Below are 21,197 nucleotides of genomic sequence, written 5' to 3' on the forward strand. Positions count from 1 at the left end.
CGGTAAATTCAGTAATAGTTACATCATTCATGCTGTTTCAACTCCTGCACCGCGACTCAACTCCTTGGAGTATAAAGGTTCCTGAGGCACAAAATTTAACCTTGACATTTCATTCTCCTCCAGTAAGGAAACCACCTGAATCATTGAAGGCCTGTCTTGGGCACGGCGTTGACAACACAAGAGCCCAACAAGGATGCATCCTAAAACTTCATTCTCATCACCTGGTTTTTCAATCATTGGATCCAGTAGTTCTATGGCATTCCCCTTACTCCAAATTCTGCTTGCCTGACCAACAATAGATCGATCATCAATCATGTAAATTGTTTTAGCACAAGGTGAAACTTCTATGTAACCAATTTAAGTGAAGTAATGACGATAACCAGGGGATCGATGATGTACTTACGTACATAGTCTACTAGACCAATATCATAGACTGGGTGCCGATAATCATAATTCTTTTGGCCATTCACAATCTCCAATGCCAGGATTCCAAAACTAAAAACGTCTGATTTTGTTGAATAATGTCCATTTTTCATGTACTCAGGAGGCATATAACCACTACAGCCACAACATAAAACCATCTGTAAAAACTCTAAAATATACATAAGCATGTAGTCTTAATGATAATATACTAACCGTGTTCCAATTAAATGCTGAGTCTTTTCTTCAACATCATCTTCGAATACCCTTGACAACCCTAAGTCAGATATCTTGGGTGTCATCTCTCTGTCTAGAAAGACATTGCTAGCTTTTAAGTCCCGGTGGATTATTGTCAACCTTGAGTCATGATGTATGTAAACTAATCCTTTTGCGATTCCTTTGATAATGTTAAAGCGCATTGGCCATGTTACTGTACCCCTTTTTGCAGGATCTAGACATGTACAAAAAACAGTTACTCAATTTCACTCGAATACTCCTAAATTTCTGTCTTTTGTGGAATTTCAAATATCAAAACAACACAGACAATAATACAAAAAGAAAAATATTATTTAAGAACTCATAGACTAGGAATTTTTCTATTCCATTAATGCAGTATCCCAACAATTTGGCTAGGTCATGATGTTGTAGCTTTGCTATTAACTTGACTTCATTCTCGAACTCAATAAATCCTTGACGTGAAGTCACGTTCTGCTTCTTCACTGCTATTTCTACTCCATTCTCTAGTACACCCTACAAATGTATCATTTAGGTATTAATTCTGTTGTCTGAGTTACTATAAATATGCATTTTCATGCTTGTCGAAAAGAAATAATAACCTTATAAACATTGTCAAAGCCACCATGCCCTATCTTATTGACCAGCGAGAAATTGTTAGTGGCTATAGCTAGATCACTGGAATCATATGCAATGACATTATTGCCTTGCAGCAAAGCTCCTTGAGAATTTGTCAGCTGATTGATTTCTTGTTCATCTGCTATGAGAAAGCAAATTAATCAGAAAATAATGGATGTGAATCATACCTTAATATGAGTATTAGGCTAGCTTTCGTACTTAGGTCTTGTGTTTGCTAAATAATAGTGTTCTAGTGAAACTAAGCTTAGTCTGTAATGAAGAACTATGAAAATAATATAATAGCAGCGCAAGGTGATTCTTTTTACCTAGCACCTTTGTCCTCATTTTTTGACATAGAACCACAACAACTATAAGCAAAATAATAAGTAGTGCCAGCTCTGAGATTAAAGAAGCAAAAACTGTCCATTCATGTTTCCATCTGCTGTCGGAAACAGGTGCATCTGTCCATAAGAAAGTTAAAAGTGTTAGTTGTTTCTTACTCATAAAATTAGGCTTCAGATTTGACATAAACTTTATACGAATTTCTAGAGGTATTTGCTCATTATGTTAAAGACTTTGCAATGAGAATAACTAGATGCATGCAGGGTTGTTTCATCTTATGCTCGATTGTGTAGCAATTATGTGACAACATTCAATCTAATACTTCAAACATCAATCTGCGATGAACCACTTAATCAAGCACTAATATGGGAATTCTATTAATTGATGTTTCTGTGTAAATAATCAAACCTACACAACAATTAACTACTTCACCTTTCAAATGTCATTCTTGCACACATTGTTTTGCACCATATTAATAATATAATCTAGGAATTAAATCAGTTAAAGCAAGCAATCATTTTTACCTAGTTTTTCAGGTGCCATTCGTATAAAAATGTTGTTCCCAGCTATTTGTGAATGTCTCATATCAAGTAAATTTCCCAACCAAATAACACATTTGCTTCAATTTCCGTTGATATTGATGTTAGTATAAGTCATACACGATCTTTCATTTAAGCACTTCTGTTCACACTCCTGGTGGTACAACATTCCCCAGTAAGTAGCATTATCAGGCAACTTCAGTCCAATATTCTCTACAAAGACGTCTTTATTGGTGTAGTTAAGTGAGATGTTTCTCCTACATCCCTCCGTAAAATTCATCATGCCCCATGCATCTGGTGATGCAGCTGTGAAACCATCAGGACACCCGCAGGGGAGATCTCCATCATTACAAACTCCATAAGGCCCACAAATGCTATACTGGTCACATGTGTCCTTATTCAGTGTATTCACTTCCTCCTAGTAATTGGTAGCATTATTCCACCTCAAGAATTGTATTTTCCATCTGGATTCAGTGAAAGTTTCAAACTCCAATCGTTCTTGGCTTTGAATGTGAAAAAAAATGCATTTGTATCGGAATGAAATATTGGTATGAATGCATGGTTATCCATAAGGGCATAACCGCCACTGAATTTCTAGATCTGTCCATCCCAAGGACCCCATCTTGAATGTATTCGCTGGTTTTTCTCAAGAACTAGTTGGGGTAACTGACCTGAGTCACCTGAGTCTAACCTGAACAAATAATCACCTGGAGTTGGATCACCTTCTGTCCTCCAGGACCTCATGGATCGGTCGATGCCAGTTTTCTTGTCCCAGCCAAGCTTCATTCCTGGTAATAATGTGTCAACTAGGTGGTCAAAGCTTTGCCACAGGTACTCTCCAGCCGTCAGATTGCTAGAATCTCCAAACACAAGATTACCTGAATCAAGGAGCTTCAGTACTGGTAAGGGAACTGTACTGTTGGGCTTATGAATCCATACGTTGTTCCCAGTATATCTTGGAGAAAAATGTCTCCTTCTGTGTCTAGTCCTAGCAATGCACCACAATTATACTAATTCATCTTATTTATGTTTAACCGAATTTTGCAAATGAGTTAAATTTGACTAAGTTTGTAATCTCAATTGGTCAATTACTATTCAATTTGACCAAATTAGTAATTCACTTGGCCATATCAAAAGACTAAAGTTTTGGACCCTACTTCTAATTTCCAGCAGCCCATAATTTCAATCTGCTCAGCCCATCTGTCCATTTCTCCTCATTCCATTTTATTTCCCAACCAACAATACGTACAACAATCCAACTTATCAAAGATTCCCAGCCCAACATACCAAATACCCATCAACAACAATACAATATTCCCACCAGCCCACCGTCCTTTAACCCGACCCCACCCCTGCGTCTTCTTCCTGGTGAAACAAGTGAAGAACAACAAACCCATAAAATGGACCAGTCCAGCGATCCAGCGAATCGCAGCCCAGACCCGAGCCCAGCTCGCACGTCTGTCTCCCTCTCTTCCTTATCCTCATCCGTTTGAAGAATTTTCCAGGTGTCGTAATCTCATTTCGATTTCATCCTTGCACCAAATCGGATGGCTATCTTCAAAATCCGTTGGAAATTTGTACTCATTCGAGTCAGCAGCCTTATCCTCCCAAAATTTTGAATTTTGAATTTTGAATTTAAAATTCCATCAAAATTTCATCCGATTCCCCCCCCCCCCCCCCAAAACAACCCTAATTTTCCAGTATAAATACTCTCCCCTTATTCATGGGAAAAGGTTGGAAAAAGAGTCTACATTAGAGACAAAAAATACAACAAATTACTAGTCACACACCGCCATATACATACTTAGAAATAGGTTTCGAAAGAGACTTAAAAAATCCAGATTTTACTTAGTCCCTTCCTCATTCACCTCTGCTCGTTTCGTCGAAATTTTTGGAATCACATTTTTTGGTGGTGGAATCGTCCTCTCTTGCTCGTTGGTCTTAGATCGCTGCCCTGGAAAAAGTAATCTCTTTCTTTTTCTTTTAATTTTGTGATCATGTTGTTGCTGTTGGTTTTCTGATTTTCTTAGTGGTGATATTGAGTTTTTTGTTTTAGCATTTGAATATAGCTGAGTGTCACTCCTCTTGCTAATAAAATATCTTTTTGTGTTATTGATCTAGTTTAAGCTATGTTCGGATCAAATCTTCCCTGTTTAATCTAAGATTGTTTATTGTTTGAATATTTTGGTGTTGTAGGGCTTTTTATTTTTTTTCATTATATCTTCTTTGATGATTTTTGAGCTTAGTTAAGGTTTCGTCGAGTTCTCTTCCTAGTGGATTTGATTCAAACCTTCGTTGGATGTAATACATTGCTTAGCTTCTATCTTCTATGATTTTATGCTTTGTTGGTTCATATTGTGTCCATATTCCTCACAGTTAGTTTAATTACATATTAATTTAGGGATATATACATGAAACTTGAGAATCCATGAAGCTAGAATATGTTCGTGGTTTGTGTTCTTTGTTTGAGTGACATATGTATAGTTTGTTCTCTCTTAAGGTTAAATAGTATTTGTGAGTATGTATTAAAGCAATATATTTGTCCCTCTTCTCACCGTACCTAGTAAAGTGTAATTTCAAAGTCATTTGGGTTATTTGATTAGTCCATAATATTTTTATTGATAAATGATTGTCGGGTTGAGTTTAGTAATCTTAATAGTGTTCATTTTTTAGAATAAAATGTGTTAGAACAGTATTGTCCTATGCTAATATGATTTTATCTTTCTTTTGTATGTGTCACTTGCAATGAGTTCATGTGAACTCTTCCTATCATTTGCATTTCGAGTCGGGATAAAATCCAACTTGTGTTCTCCTTTACCGAGACGGCCTTCATCATTGATTGTTCGAGTTTTGGAAGCTGAAACACAATTGGAAGTTGTTATACAGGAACAAAGTTTATATGAGCTTGTATACTTTGATATACATTTACTGTATACAGTTGATACAGTAAGAGAAAGGGGGTAAAAGCCCAAAATCCCCAAGTGCAGCAGCCCAAAATTTTTGCTTTAACAGGTTCAGGTCCAAGAGAACGGGCCCAAGATCATGTTGGGAATTTTTAGTATTAGGACAGGTTCCTAAAGTTGGGCCAAAAGCCCAAATTTGATATATTTTCTCCTTTGCTCTTTATTTGTTTATTATGTTGACTAATCATTTATTTGATTATGGTTTAATTTAATTAAATCCCCATAGATAGCCATTTCAACCTTTTATCATATTTAAATTAAAAATATTTATAGTTCTATATTTTTTATTTAGTCTTGTCATTTGAACTATTCCCCTTTAGAAATTTCCCTTTTAGTTCATCTCCCCTTAAGATAATTAAAAATGTAATAAAAAATAAAATAAAAAAATAAATGAGTTCTTTTCTTAACTAAAATTTAAAAAAATTAGTCAAAGTCTTTTTAGTCAAATCGCCGATCAACCGCAAGTTAGCGGACATTCCGAGGGCCTAACACCTTCTCGGCTTAAGTGGCGACTCTGTTCTTTTGGAAATTCAATTTCTCTTAAATCATAAGTTGAATCGATTTTTTGAAACTTAGTCATTTTTCCTTTTATTTATATTTTTCGAGAAAAACAACCATAATCCCAGGTACATTTTGCATACAGGTATTGAAAATAACAAACAAATCCTAATTCAAATATTTGTCCAGACGAAACTAATTAATGTCATGCCATTGATTAGGAATTGATTTTGTAATAAAGTATCCTGAGCAGCACCATAACTTGTGAATGAGGCTATGGAGATAAGGAGATAACAGAGAGCGAATACACAAGAAAGCAAGGAAGACATTGGTGGAAAATATATATGAAGGTATAGCAAAGCGCTAGAGAAAAAGATGAAAACAAATGAGCTTCCCAACCCTTTTAACTTTAGAGGAAGGAAAAAAAAGTAACAAACATTAACTGAAAGATGATGTCACAATTTAATTCTTGCAAATCTTCTCCATAAATATTTTTTTCCTCTAAAAAAAATGAGTTCAATATCATCTTGTTAAGTTTACTCCAGATTTTCAAAGTTTCATCTTCCAAGGCTTCTGTAATAGTATATCTTTATTGAAGTCTTAGTTTAAAGATTTATTTGAGAGATAATCAGGTCTTTAATACATACTTCAGACGCCAAAGTCATTCCTGCCCCTCTAGGAAAAGTTAACTTATGAATCGTAACTGACGTTATTGGTTCTAACTTCTATCCGATATAAATCTATTATAATCTGCTTAGGCAGATCAAACAAAATCTTAAAAAATTGTCAAACAAGTAATAAATGAAAGAGGTAAGTTGTAATAATTGCGATTGAACCAATTCTCAATCTAGGCTTGTTATATTAAACTCGACGAAATTTCAAAATTAAATTAATTTAAACATGAATTCAATAGCATCCTTCCCGTTACTCGAATTCTAAACTACCTAAGCATGGTATTAGAGTCCAGAGAGTGGTAATAATTATTGCTTAGCATGTAAAAGATCAAATGAAGGGTAACCTTTTAAGTTTTAACTAAAATGAAATATTTCCTTACTGAGCTAGTGTGTTTAAGAAATTTGTCTTAGCCTCCATACGACAACAACAAGATCGTCTTAACCACTAGGCCACTAAAGTCATCGCTTGGGGCAAATTTTTTTAAAAAAAGTACTTATACATATTATTTAAAAAAATTATATATACTTTTAAATTTAAAAAAAATGTGTAAGAAGTAAAAAAAATGTTACTAGTTTTTCCACTTTTCTAACGGAATGGAACATTTTTTTGGGAATAATTTCCTTGTGTGGGAAATTGTGCTTCCTTATTTATCTCTAAGAATTTGACCCTATACTATTATTTACCTTATATTCATCTTATTTATTATTTTTATTCTCAATGTTGAACTTTCTCCTACAAAATCTTTTGATTTACTGTTGTTTACAAGTTACAAAAGAATAAAATTTGCTTTTGAATGTCTTCTTCAAAACTCCAAGAAGTGCAAACAAACAATCATTATATTGAAGGAACGCAACACTATTTCGATATTGTTATATCAACTTAATTATCAAATTCATGCCAAATTTATTTTAAAAAACATTGTCTTAACATTGAACTTTCTTTAACACATAATAGTTATTCTGGTATTGATGATTTAGATTTATTTTTTCAAATAAAAGTGTTAAAAGAAATAATACAAGTAGAAAATAATGATCTAATGGAAATACTCAATCAAATAAAAAGACTTGATTCTTTTCCTAATGCATTAAGTTGAAAGAAGTTTTTCGAAACTAAAATTGCAATAAAATCTTATCTAAATCAACAATATCTCAAGAGAATGAATGGATTAGCTATATTACCAATTGAAAAGGAATTACTAAAATAAGTTGATTATAAAACAGTAATTAATGATATCGCATCTAAAAAGCTAGAAAAGTAGATTTTAGATAAAAGTATATATGATGATTTTTCGATTTTCGTCTATATACTAGGAGTCTCGAGTCCTAAGAGAATTTGAAATTGCCCAAGGCTTTGTTGTAAGTATTCATAGACCAGCATCCCCTCATGCCCTTCAATCAACAATCCAAGATTCATCATATGACAATGAGTCAACCTTCTTTTGTTTTTACAACTATTTATGAAGTCTTTTGATTGTACTCTAAAGGAGCTTTCATGAACTATCAGTTGTTTCCTAAAGTATCACTTTTGCGAGTTTCCTACCTAAACTATCAGATGTTTGTGTTTCATACCTAAACTATCACCAACTACGTAACTAAACACGCCTCAAAATTAATGAGTTAGCTGCTATGTGGATGAAATTTTACGGGCAAATTAAGTTATCTCGAGCATTTTGGCTATTGTATTCGAACACTTGGTCAGCTAGCTTCGAGGTGTGTTTTTAAACTAGTACAACAATAGCAACAACACCCTTTGTCCCAAACATTGTTGGGTGGGCTATATTTGTTTCACATAAACATTACATCAACTATAGTCAATCAGAACAAATGTCTAGTTCAACGGGATTATCAGCAGAATTTTCTAACAAAGCCATTGAATCAGACGAAAATGTCATAGAACTTCCCATAATCTGATTAACAATCGGTTGAGATTGAAGAGGCTGAGGAGGTACTTCTAGCACTTCAACTTCACCTTCAAGCATTTCTAATACTCTACTCATCGAAGGGCGTTGTATCGGATTTGTTTGTATGCACCATAACGCAACTAAAGCCAGCTTTCTAACCATCTTCTTTTCATCATCATTTGCTTTCTTCATCCACCACAATCTCCTTCCCCTTGTTGAACTTATCGTAAATATAATAAGGAAAATATTGGCTGGAATTCTCTTCATTTGCAACTTCATGTCTTTTCAAGTCCAGCATTTCCATTAGCAGCATTCCAAAGCTGTAAACATCAGCTTTGTAAGAGATTGTTCCAATGCTTCTGCTAATCAACTCTGGAGCTACATAACCAATCGTTCCTCGAGCAGCTGTGAGAGTCACTATGCTATTATCTGTTGGATATAATTTCGCAAGCCCAAAGTCAGAAATCTTTGGAATGAAATTCTCATCCAAAAGAATGTTGTGTGGTTTGATGTCAAAATGCAAAATTCGTACATCACAGCCTCGATGCAAATACCCAATTCCTCGAGCCACTCCAAGAATAATGTCATACTTCCTCTGCCAACTTAACAGAGGACTTCCTTCTTGACTGATGCTGATATACTTGTCAAGTGATCCGTTGGGCATGAAGTCGTATACAGGAGCACGCTTTGTTCCCTCAACACAATACCCCACAAGTCCAACCACATTGACATGATGAATCCTTCCAATGGTAGCTACTTCATTCATAAAATCTTGCCCACCAGCTTTAGGCTTGTTCAACATCTTCACTGCTACATCCCTTCCACTTTGAAGCTTTCCTTTGTATACACTGCCATAACCTCCCTCACCTAATTTCTCTTTGAATCCTCTTGTCATTCTCTTTATGTGGGAGTAATTATATCTGATTGGCATGAAATTATTTTGTGTTTGTAAAAAGCCTTCAATCGTATCATACATCGACAAATGCCTCCTTTTGAATTTGATCACCAGAAATACAATTACAAACGGAAGGCCTATCACAAATTTTGTTCCAAAATACGCTGCAAGTTTGAGAATTCTTAAAGTCAACTTCCTGTTGTGCCAATATATCATAGAGATGTCTTTTTCTTATGCGGACCGTTCTATTCTTCTCAGAAATTATGAGTTTTGTTAAGTTTTACACTTTCTGTCTCATTTGATTGAAAAATATTATGTCAAAATTTATAATTAATCGATTAAATTTTTTCAACTCATGGAACTTGTAAAAACCATATACCAATAATTAATATTTTGAAAGCTCACATATTTGTGAAGGAAAATATGTAAAATAATAATAATTAAACTTTAATTGTACAAAGAAGATATGGGCTGATCCACTCATTCGGGCTAATCTATACATGCTTTGAAATCGATTAGCCCAACCCATAAGTACGTGGACGACCGACTGTGCTAAGCTAGCCCACTTGTTTAAAAGGATGTTTTTTATATTTAAATCAAATTATAATTTAAAAAAATTATTAGAAATATCGACAAGACAATATTACACGGGGTTTGTGTTACTACTTGTTAATCAAATCCACAAATAAAATTATCTTTATAATATTTATCAAGTTTGATTTCAAGTAAAAGTATAAATAGCTAAATAGAAATATTAGCCATGAACATAATAAAACACAAAAATTATGACAATATTCTATAGGCTACATGTAGTGATTCCCTAGAAATTTTAGGAAAATTTTCTTTTATGTAGTACATATTTTATAAACTAATTCATATTTAAATTTTAATATTTAAAACTTTAAATAGATTTTGAGTTTGGACTCTTGTTACTTTTTGGGTAAATCACCTAGGTATCCTATATTAAGAAAATATTTACCATTTATAACAATATAAATTTTATAACTAAATATAACAATTCCTTAATATTAAGCGATTCTCTTTTTCTTTGTCTCTGTTTATCCAATGTCTTCTTCTCCTTCGCTGCAATTTTTTTCTCTTACAATCATGATTTCTCTTCATCTTCTTCCTCTTCACAATTTTCATCTGAAAAACTATTTTTAAATATTTTTATCTTCAAATCGATTGTCACCCATGTTTCATGATTTTCACCTAATAAAACAACGAGTAGAATACAAAATCCCAAAATTTATACAAAATCGTGTGCACAAGCACGCATTCAAAATCTCTAAAATTACAATAGCATGAATTCACCTTTGATAGTCATTAAAAAGCTTTAAACTTTGAATTCATTATTTGAATTTTACAAATTTGAGATTTGTTTAGATCAGTTGTTCTTGCAAACAGTTGAAAATATAATTTGGAGTTTATATCTCAATTTTAAGGGGGATTGATTAAATTTAGAATTGATTTTAGGAGTAAAAATTAGATTAAAGCTCGAAAAAAATGAAGTTTTCATATTTGTATTAAAATTGTATTAGAATCATTTCATAATTGTATTAAAACTGTATTAAAATCATGAACAATACATTTATAATACATATGACAGACATATCCCCTTTTTTACTGATATCAATCAAAATACTTTAGGTCACATACTTGAAAAATATATATAATACAAACATACTACATGTTTAATACGTGTTGCAAAAATCACCCGCGTTCTTAGTGATACAAATCAAAATAACTTATAAGTCACATATAATACATGTTTTATTCATGAATAATACAAGTTTAATTCAGTCTATAGATCATTCTCTTATCTTTTGCTAGTTACGTTTTTCATTCCTTCTTAATTCTCTCTTCTAATTCAACTTTAATATAGTGTACTACACTTTTAATGCAAATTTAATTCATTTTGCAGTTTATTGGTGGATTTGTTACTATTGGACTACTTGTTTAATTCATTATTGATACAAGTTTAATTCACTTTATAGATTAATGTATGGTCTTTTATTAGTTATGTTGTTTTATTAATGCTTAATTATCTCTTCTAATTCAACTTTAATATCTGTGTAATACACTTTTAATACAAGTTTAATTCATTTTGCAGTTTATTGGTTGATTTGTTACTATTGGATTACTTGTTAAATTCATTATTCATACAAGTTTAAATCACTCTACAGATCACTGATTGGTCTTTTATTAGTTACGTTTTTTATTCATGCTTAATTATCTCCTCTAATTCAACTTTAATATTTATGTAATACAAGTTTAATTCATTTTGCAGTTTATTGGTTGATTTGTTATGACTGAATTACTTGTTTAACTCTTCCTTCTTCTTTTTTATTCTTTTTTTTTTTTAATTTTCATTTAAATCAGTTTTTGCCCATATTTCACTATTTTTATCCAAAAACACGACGAGAAGAGGAATAGAAAAATCAAAAAATTGTACAATATCATGTTCTCAAATAGAAATTTCAAATCTTTAAAATTATAGAAACAAGAGTTCACCATTGATGGTCATTATAAAGATTCAAATTTTGAATTCATTATTTGAATTTTACGAATTTGTGATTAGTTTGGTTAGGTTGTTCCTACAAATAATTGAAAATGTCGTTTGGAGTTTATATCCCAATTTTAAGAGGATTTGGTTAAGTTTATAATTGATTTTAGGAGAAATATTAGGTTGAAACTCGAAAAAGGTGAAGTTTATGGAACGGTATCGCGATTGTATTAAAGTTGTATTAGATATGTTTCATAATTGTATTAAAATTGTATTAAAATCACGAACAATACATTTATAATACATATTAGAAACTTCACTCATTTTTTAGTGATATCAACCAAAATAATTTAAGTAACACACTTGTAATACATTTCTAACATATGCACAATACATTTGTAATACATATTGCAAACATCACTCTTGTTCTTAGTGATACAAACTAAAATAATTTATAAGACACATATAATACATGTTTTATTCATGAATAATACAAGTTTAATTCAGTCTATAGATTATTGTCTTGTCTTTCGTTAGTTACGTTTTTCATTTATTGTTAATTTTCTCTTCTAATTCAACTTTAATATTGTGTAATACACTTTTAATGCAATTTTGTTTTTTGTAGTTTATTATTTGTTACTGTTAGATTACTTGTTTAATTCATTATTGATATAAGTTTAATTCACTCTATAGATCATTGTTTGGTGTTTCATTAGTTACATTTTTTATCCATGCTTAATTCAACTTTAATATTTGTGTATGCACTTTTAATACAAGTTAATTCATTTTGCAGTTTATTGATTGATTTGTTATGATTGAATTACTTCTTTAATTCATTATTAATACAAGTTTTATTCAGTTTACAAATCACATAATGCTCTTTCGTTTGCTACATTTTGCATTCATGTTTAATTCGCTTTTAATTCAACTTTAATATGTGTGTAATACATTTTTTATTCAAGTTTAATTCATTTGGCAGTTTATTATGTTTCTTCATTTGTTACAATTAGATTACTTGTCTAATTAATTATTGATACAAGTTTTATTCAGTCTACGAATCATTGACTGCTCTTTCGTTTGCGATTAGTTTGGATAGGTTGTTCCTACAAATAGTTGAAAATATCGTTTGGAGTTTATATCGCAATTTTAAGAGGGTTTGGTTAAGTTTGAAATTGATTTTAGGAAAAAATTTGGATTGAAGCTCGAAAAGGATGAAGTTTACGGAATTATATCACATTTGTATTAACGTTGTATTAGATATGTTTCATAACTGTATTAAAATTCTATTAAAATCATGAACAATACATCCTACATTTATAATACATATTGCAAACTTCATTCCCTTTTTAATGATATCAGCTAAAATAATTTAGGTAACACACTTATAATACATTTATAATACATGCACAATACATTTTTAATACATATTGCAAACATCACTCACATTCTTAGTGATACAAACCAAAAGTAATTTATAAAACACATATAATACATGTTTTATTTATGAATAATACATTTATAATACGTATTGCACACTTCACTCATTTCTTACGGATACCAACAAGAATAATTTAGGTAACACACTAATAATACATTTATAAGACATGTACAATACATTTTTAATACATATTGCAACTATCACTCATTTTCTCAGTGATAAAAGCAAAGATAATTTATAAGATACATATGATATAAGTTTTATTCATGAATAATATGAGTTTAATTCAGTTTATAGATTGTTGTCTTGTCTTTTGTTAGTTACGTTTTTCATTTAAAGCAATTTCATTTATTTTGCAATTTTTTGATTTATTTGGTACTATTGGATTACTTGTTTAATTCATTATTAATACAAGTTTAATTTACTCTATAGATCATTGTAATATATTTTGAATTCAACTTTAAATGTGTGTAATATATTTTTAATTCAAGTTTAATTCATTTTGTAATTTATTATGTCTCTTCATTTGTAACGATTAAATTATTTGTTTACTTAATTAATTATTGATACAAATTTTATTCATTCTACGAATCATTGACTACTCTACGAAAAAAAGTAGAGAGAACAGAAAGAGAGAGAGAAGGAGCAGCAAAAGGAAAGCAAAAAAAGAAAAAACAACAAAAAGAAAGTAAGAGAGAAAGAGCAACAAAAAGAAAGGAGCGTGAAAGAGAGAAAAAGTAAAAAGCTGAGAGACAAAAAAGTGAAAGAGGCGAGACAAAGAAAAAAATAATAAAATATATAGTATTGTTTTATATTGCTATAAATGGTAATAATTAAAGAGTATGTCTAAACTAAGTAATTATTTTTTAAAAAGGATTCACTCAAGTAATTAATCCAATTATTATTTGGCCCATGGACCGGCCCTACCTATATTTCTCAATAACCACAAATCAGCAGGCTTATTCAGGCCGCTGGGCTAAAAAAAAAATTCTTAAATGGGCTCCAAAAATCTTAACCCAACCCTATTAAATCACGTATTAAGTCAGGCCGACCCCAGCTCTACTGTGATCAGGGTAATACTAATCCTTTTTTTCAGTTTTGAAGATAAGTCTTTACATAAATATTGCTATTAACTAAGTACTTTCTAACACTACTATATATATATTCTGAAGTATCAAGGATTCCAAGAAATTAATTTTCACAAATTCAGATTGCTATTAATAACTTTACTAAGAATAATATATTTCGAGTTGTTCTATTTTAGAATTTTTGTGTTGTGCTCACTTGTGATAGATTATTTTCACGAAATGGAATGTTAAGTTGTGTCCATCCAAATAACATACAGCTTGCTAAAGGGATATACAGAAACTTACCCATGAGATACAGAAGCAGTGACAGAATGGTCCCTGGGTAGATTCAAGTGCAAAAAATTTAGAATGAGCGATGAATGGAGAACTTAAAGTATATGTGAAGAAAAGTAACAATTACAACACATAAAGAAATTAAATTATGGTGAGTGAATCCATTGTTTTCCTAATTTCATACGTATCTGAGGATGGAAAACATTTTTTAATCAAAGAGCAGAACATATATAATTGAAGACGTCTTACTTATCCTTCCTCTATAATGCAGGTGCTTAAATACGTAATACTCAAGTAGCCACAGACTGATCCCTGATTAGATTAAAGTGCAAAAAAATTAGAATGAGAGGTCAATGGGGATTTAAAAAATTAAAAGTATATGTAGAGAAAAGGTTGAGTCCTCACTGAAAATCCGTTCAATATCACCTACAAAATCATGTAGAAATAAAATCGTAGTGAGAATCCATTGTTTTCCTAATTTCTTAGGATGGAAAAGAATGATAATTAAGAAGCAGAGCATATATAATTGAAGACCTTACTTATGTTTTCTGGAGAACGCCATAGATAATAACGAAGCTCAAATCCGTAGAGGATTGCTTGATGAAAATCAGAAAGGGAAATGTTGTTCTCTGCATCTTTAATATTAGGCCATGAGGTCAGGCCTATAAATTGTACTCTGCATCCATCATTGACTTCTGATGCTTTCGTTTCTCCAATCTTTAAATACGTGTATCTGCTTAATTTGCAGCCACTAATTTCCACAAATGCGGAATTATTAACAGCAAATGGACAGTTGAGCAAGAAGATGGGATCCAAAAATGTTTTAGAATAATCGCAAGTATAATAATGTAAGTCAATGACACTATAGTACTGGTTGATGTTAAACTGAGGTCTGAAAGAGCATAGATCATCTTGTGTTTGTAAAGTTGGATCTACCAGGCGAATTTTCTTGTTATGATAATCGATGCCTTGAACGTGCAACTTCTCGGAGAATAACCACATAACTGTTTGGTTACCTTCACAAGCTAATTCATATCCTGGATAATGGCAATCTTTTGGATCAGTGTTTAAGTGGAAAGGGTCTCTTATGTTACGGATATGGCCACAAGCAGAAGGGGGACAGTAATGGTGTTTGCTTTTCCTAGCATTGCATGTTTGCAGAAAGATGATTAATGTAAAACATTTTAGCAGAATGGTTCCCCTACACAAATACATTAGTACTCTCTTGATTCTTTTCTTTTCTTTCCTACTATTTCCAAGTGATGAAAAGAATTGAGACTTCAATATTAGTATTATGAATGCAGGTGTGTTTGTTGGATACTTGAAGCTGTGTGGACTTTTCATCACCAATTTACTCCTTTGTTTGGTGCAATTTGATGAAGGGCCCTCAACAGGAAGACTTTGCCGTTTACCTATTTGTTATAACCAGTCTCCAGGAAGAGCACTGCAAGTTTATTCCAAACGATAATATATTTATTTTATCTTCTACATAAGTAATAAATTTTAAAAGTGATATGTGCAACATGAAAATTTTGTTACAAAGAAATAACAAATTCTTACCAAATAAATATAATGAATCGAACTTATCACATATAATTATAATTAAATCTTTTCTGTGATTATGATGCCACCAAAATTGAGAGGAAAAAAATGACAAAACATAAACACAATTCAATGTGGTAATACATAATAGATGAAGAAGGAATCAAATAAAAAAAGAGACTTTGATATCAATAATTGAACACTACATTTCTTATAATTTATCTTATATTATCCAATGTCTTTATTTATTGTTTGTCCTTTGTAAGACCAACTTTTTCTTCATTCAATATGAGGAAATGAAAAGACAAGAGTTTTAAAAATTATTTTGTAGAAATGAAGGGTTTTTAGACCATCATCTTTTCATTCTTATCTTTTTAATGTCTTTGTCATTTAATTACATTTTAGATTTGATTCAACTTTTAACTTAACACATTCACAGTTTTAGTAATTAGTATAATATATAAAATATTATTTAATATTTAATTTAGCCTAGGGATAAAATGATAATCTAAGTTTCAGGAGCTTCTTACTTTTGATATACTAGATAAATAAATATAATTATAAACATAAATGAATAATTAAAAAAATTATATATATGTGTGTGTTTGTGTGTGTGATGATATGATATATAGTTGACCTCAAGGTGTGTTTTTATAAACAATGACCGCAAGCTCAAACGGGGATGGATGTGGCTCTGATAGCATGTAAAGATATGTCACATGCGCCTAACTCAACCCCAAAACTAGCTCATGAGAGAAAGATTGCTCAAATTCATATAAGCAAACGATCAATCATTCCCCAACCAATGTGGACTCTAACCCAGTCGAATAAGAAATCATCACACTGCTATTATGCGGTATTGGCTCTGACATTTTTGGTCAAGAAGTATCAGCTAGGAGCCATTGTCGTCTTCTCAAATAACAAGACATATATACATTATGCGGGATGAAATAGCAGGGAGATAGAACATACAAAGAAGATGAATGCACAAAATATTCCTTCTGAATCACATCAATGATAGCACAGTAATTTACAATGGATTTCAATTAAGGATATGGAAAAGGAATGATTGGACTATTACATTGATGATGAAAAAAGAGATTTTTGAACCCACAATTGTATGTAATGAGAAAAAAAGACCTAATTATACTCTTTATCTTACACAAAACTTACCAAAAAAGCAAAAACTGAGAAAGTATACAAGAGAAAATTGTGAACCTCTTGTAGTAATATACACTTCTTGAGGGCGACACCATCAACTACCGGGGATCTATCATGGTAACTGTAACTTGATTGACAGTGCAAGTTTCTTCATAATTAGTCGAATATGAATCAGAATCAACGGGTCTTCTTCCAAGGCAAAATCCTGGGTTTTTAGGCTGAGGTAGTGACGCGCTTTCACTGCCTAACATCAAAACCACAGTGGCCATGTTTGGTCTGTCTTCCGCTTGTTCCTGGACACACAACAGTCCAACCTGTATGCATCTCATTACTTCAGACGGAGAAAACGATTCTCCAAAAGATGGATCTAGTAACTCTGAGCCGCTCCCTTCTTTCCATTGTCTCCACGCCTGCATAATCGATTACTTTGTTTATCAGAAATGAATCAAATAATGAATGTATTACCAATAATGAAGCTTACATGTCCAAGAAGGTTGAGTTGGTTATTTTGATAATAGAATCCCCTGTTCTTCTTCCCGGTTACTATTTCTAACACCAAAACCCCAAAGCTGAAAACATCGGACTTAACAGAGAAGAGGCCATCCATTGCATATTCCGGAGACATGTAACCACTACATCAAAACAAAAAACAGATTTAGTAACAGCTTTAAAGGTTCTATGAATTATGTGAAGAAATTATGTTGAGTGCTTACTAGGTTCCAACTACTCTTTTTGTATTTCCTTCAGTCTCATCTCCGCCAAATATTCTTGCCATGCCAAAATCTGATATTATTACATATAAAATAAGTTTTGGGGGCATGTTACTACAATCCACAACAGGCTCTTGGAAGCAATCTTTTTTCTCCAAATCAAATTCAGGGAATTTTTCTTTGAGCAATGGAATTAACTCATCAACAGGTCCGAGATATAGTGCTTGAAAAAACATTAAAACATACTGGTCATTCCCTGTTCCATCATTTTGGATAACTGTTCTGATGAACAAACCATCAGGTAGTTGATGTGATGTGTTTTGCCATTTTTGGAGTAGATTTTGGTTACTGTCTAACTTCTTGTAAACAGTGAAAACAGTAACCTTGTCCGGAACACGAACAAGTTTGAGTTTCCATGCTAAAATAACACCAAAACTTGCTCCTCCACCTCCTCTTATTGCCCAAAACAAATCTTCTTTCATTTTCTTCCTATCAAGAATATTTCCATTTACATCCATTACGTGAGCATCTACAACGTTATCAGATGCTAAGCCAAATTTCCTCATCAATGAACCGAGCCCATCACCACTGATGATTCCACCAGTGCCAACAGTAAAGCAGACACCGCCTGGAAATGCATGAACTTTACTTTTCTTGGCAATTGCATAGTAAAGCTGGCCGAGAGTCTCCCCTGCTTGAGCCCAAACTGTTCCTTCTTTTAAATCAATCTCGATTTTGTCAAGATTGCTTAAATCAAGCATAACAAACGGGGTTTCAGAGCGAAAAGATATGCCTTCATAGTCATGGCCACCACTTTTTATTTTAATTTGCAATCCTAATATTTTTGCACAGAGAATAACCGGCTTGATATCTGATTCTTTTGTAGGGGAGACTATGAAAATAGGATGTGATGAATTCATCCATCTCGGATTTTTCTGAGCATATTCCAGGACAGACGAATAAGTTGGAGAATTTAGGGTGTAAATGTTTTGTGTAACGTTGGTTTCAGAGTATTTAGAAAGACACTGGACTAAATCTTCTTCTTTGGAGTAATAACATTTGGCCAAAAAAAGTAAAAGAGAAAGAATTTGAAGGCTTGCCATTTCTATTAGAATAGAAAAAGATAAAACATAATAGAACGAAATTTCTATAATGAGAATGACAAAGAATGAGCCATCATGCTAGGAGGGGAAAGAAGATGAATTTGATCTTGAGGTATCCTTTCAAATGATCATATTTAAGTAATAAATATTTAGTGTAAATTATTTATTCAAAAGTTTAGAAGAAAAAAAAAGAAATTTAATCAACAGCTTGGCACATGAAACTTGAAAGTACACATATAAATCTGGATTTTCCGCTGGCAAGATTAGTGTTTTAATTTATTTTATACAGATGCCTCTATTTTAAAATTAATACATGGGAGCATCGAATTTCTCCCACTTGTACTTTATAATTACTCCCTCCGTTTCACAAAGAATGACTTCCTTTTCTTTTTAGTCAATTTCAAAAAAATGACTTCTTTCCTTTTTTGGTAACATTTTACTTTTTGCTTTCCACGTGACATGTTTAAGACTACAAGATTAAGGGCAATTTTGTACATTTGACATAACTTTAATTTAGGACCACAAGATTCAAAAGTCTTCTTTAATTTCTTAAACTTTGTGCCAAGTCAAACCAGACCAATCTTTTTGAAACGGAGGGAGTATTTAAGTAGAGCGGTTTCCACGTGTTAAAATAATTATTTAGTGTTATTAGGTAGTGCTATAAGTTATAACACACGCTTGAAGTGTTATATTAGGTAGTGTTACAACATACTCTTGAAATTCTCCCATTTCATATTTTTTGATATTCTCCCCTTCTTCTATGATTTATGTTGGTGTAATATACTTCAAATATAATAAATTATCGTTGAAAATAAAATGATAAAAAGGAATAAAAAAATATTTAGGCTGAGACGCGGATATCTCATTCTCTTTAAGGGGATTCAAGTCCACTACGACATATAATCTACACCAATCCAACAGTATTACTCTTAACTTGTCCTCTACAGGATACAACAGCCTAACAACGTTGTACAATATAAATTATTCCAAATTAGTTAAGAGTCCAAAGGTCCGCATAAGAACATTTTCTTTCAACATATAAATACTCTCTTTTATATAGTGAATATAGTTAAAGACTTAGAATACTTACTTTGTCTCAACTCTCTCTTTCACTACTATACCCAACACAAGGGAAGATGCACAATTATTTATAGGTAAAGACGTCTTTCATGTAATCAATTGGTAGAATGAAGGGTAGTAATGTTTGCAAATGAATGTGATAGATGTTATATAAGTTATAAAAAATTAATGATCATATGATCAGTTACAAGAACTAATGGACATATATATAAGTTATCAAGAATTAATAGTCATCTTCTACCGCAATTTATATCCACTAACATATGCATTTAATATTTTATTTTTAATAATCTAATGCATACACACCAACAATTTCTATATTTTCTTGCAATTCCAAGATAGCAGCTTTAGGCATTTTAATTAACTTAACTTATCACGGACTTGGACTGATATGCATTCCTTGAGAAAATTTCGTAGATGGTTATCCAAGTTTACATTCATTTCATAAAAGTCACCCTTTTTTTACAAACAAAAAAGATCATTTTACTTTACTCCAGCTATCTCAAAATTAACACTCACTGGATTTTATAAAACTTCCACCGGAAATGTAACGTGGCAGCCTTAATTATTAATGGATTTGCTTAATTAAATAGGATTAACATACTAAACCAACATTTTACTCATGATAATATATATCGAACACAGGAACCCTTATTTGTTGGTTATAATTTAACCCCAACCTAGCAGTGAATATTGAGAAGTTGGTTATAAATTATAGTGACACTTCCATATTGGTGTCACTTCATTATATATCATTCTATTGTTATTTCAGAAAACGGAATATATAGAAAAACTTATTGTGAGTTTAATACGGAGTAAAAATTGCAAACTAGGATGAATGGGCTAATATGGATTATGATGTTAATAATGGACATAAGTTATAAATATATTCCAAACATTCATCATGATTGAATGTGAATAAGTCGAATGAGTATCTTAGTGAACACCCCCAAACTCAACAAGATACATATATAAATGCTATAAGTTAGAAAAGGTCATTAGTAGTTTATAAAGGATAATTAGTGATCTTTTCCTTAACAACGCTAATTACCCCAAAAATGGGAAGCTCAGCTTAGGCTCTTTTGGGCTGTTTACAAGCAGGAATTTCATGTTCATAGTTTCCAACTTTCAAGTTATAGAAAAGAAAAAGACTTCACATTATCAGAGTTTGTTATCTGTATGTTTGTCTTTTGAGATTAGGTCATGATCTTC

At 31.8% G+C, this 21,197-nt stretch overlaps 4 protein-coding genes and 1 pseudogene across 4 annotated transcripts; all 5 read right to left on the minus strand.

The window, feature by feature from the left end:
• Window positions 1–27: 27 nt before the first annotated feature.
• On the minus strand, window positions 28–3,638 carry LOC125813507 (receptor-like serine/threonine-protein kinase SD1-7). The gene is made up of 9 exons (XM_049493000.1): window positions 3,547–3,638; window positions 2,845–3,141; window positions 2,274–2,527; window positions 1,599–1,733; window positions 1,257–1,411; window positions 1,032–1,170; window positions 637–871; window positions 408–558; window positions 28–285 (listed from the first exon to the last, which is right to left on the minus strand). The coding sequence occupies exons 1-9, from the start codon at window positions 3,636–3,638 to the stop codon at window positions 28–30; spliced, it is 1,716 nt and encodes a 571-aa protein (XP_049348957.1).
• Window positions 3,639–7,975: 4,337 nt separating this feature from the next.
• On the minus strand, window positions 7,976–14,440 carry LOC125813506 (rust resistance kinase Lr10-like; annotated as a pseudogene).
• Window positions 14,441–14,750: 310 nt separating this feature from the next.
• Window positions 14,751–15,684, minus strand: LOC125813503 (uncharacterized). The gene is made up of 2 exons (XM_049492996.1): window positions 14,929–15,684; window positions 14,751–14,815 (listed from the first exon to the last, which is right to left on the minus strand). Exons 1-2 carry the CDS (start codon window positions 15,602–15,604, stop codon window positions 14,751–14,753), a joined length of 741 nt encoding a protein of 246 aa, XP_049348953.1. The 5' UTR covers window positions 15,605–15,684.
• Window positions 15,685–16,986: 1,302 nt separating this feature from the next.
• Window positions 16,987–17,877, minus strand: LOC125813505 (receptor-like serine/threonine-protein kinase SD1-7). The gene is made up of 3 exons (XM_049492999.1): window positions 17,806–17,877; window positions 17,574–17,724; window positions 16,987–17,502 (listed from the first exon to the last, which is right to left on the minus strand). The coding sequence occupies exons 1-3, from the start codon at window positions 17,865–17,867 to the stop codon at window positions 17,191–17,193; spliced, it is 525 nt and encodes a 174-aa protein (XP_049348956.1). The 5' UTR covers window positions 17,868–17,877; the 3' UTR covers window positions 16,987–17,190.
• A 26-nt stretch (window positions 17,878–17,903) lies between these two features.
• Window positions 17,904–18,905, minus strand: LOC125813504 (berberine bridge enzyme-like 22; the record flags this gene model as incomplete). Its single annotated transcript, XM_049492997.1, has 1 exon — window positions 17,904–18,905. A coding segment is annotated over exon 1 (1,002 nt), but the record flags the coding sequence as incomplete, so codon positions are not given.
• Between the last annotated feature and the right edge of the window lie 2,292 nt (window positions 18,906–21,197).

The sequence above is a fragment of the Solanum verrucosum genome, unplaced genomic scaffold (genome assembly GCF_900185275.1).
Source record: "Solanum verrucosum unplaced genomic scaffold, falcon-dt-bn FXZP01000808.1, whole genome shotgun sequence".
NCBI classification, from domain to species: Eukaryota; Viridiplantae; Streptophyta; class Magnoliopsida; order Solanales; family Solanaceae; genus Solanum; species Solanum verrucosum.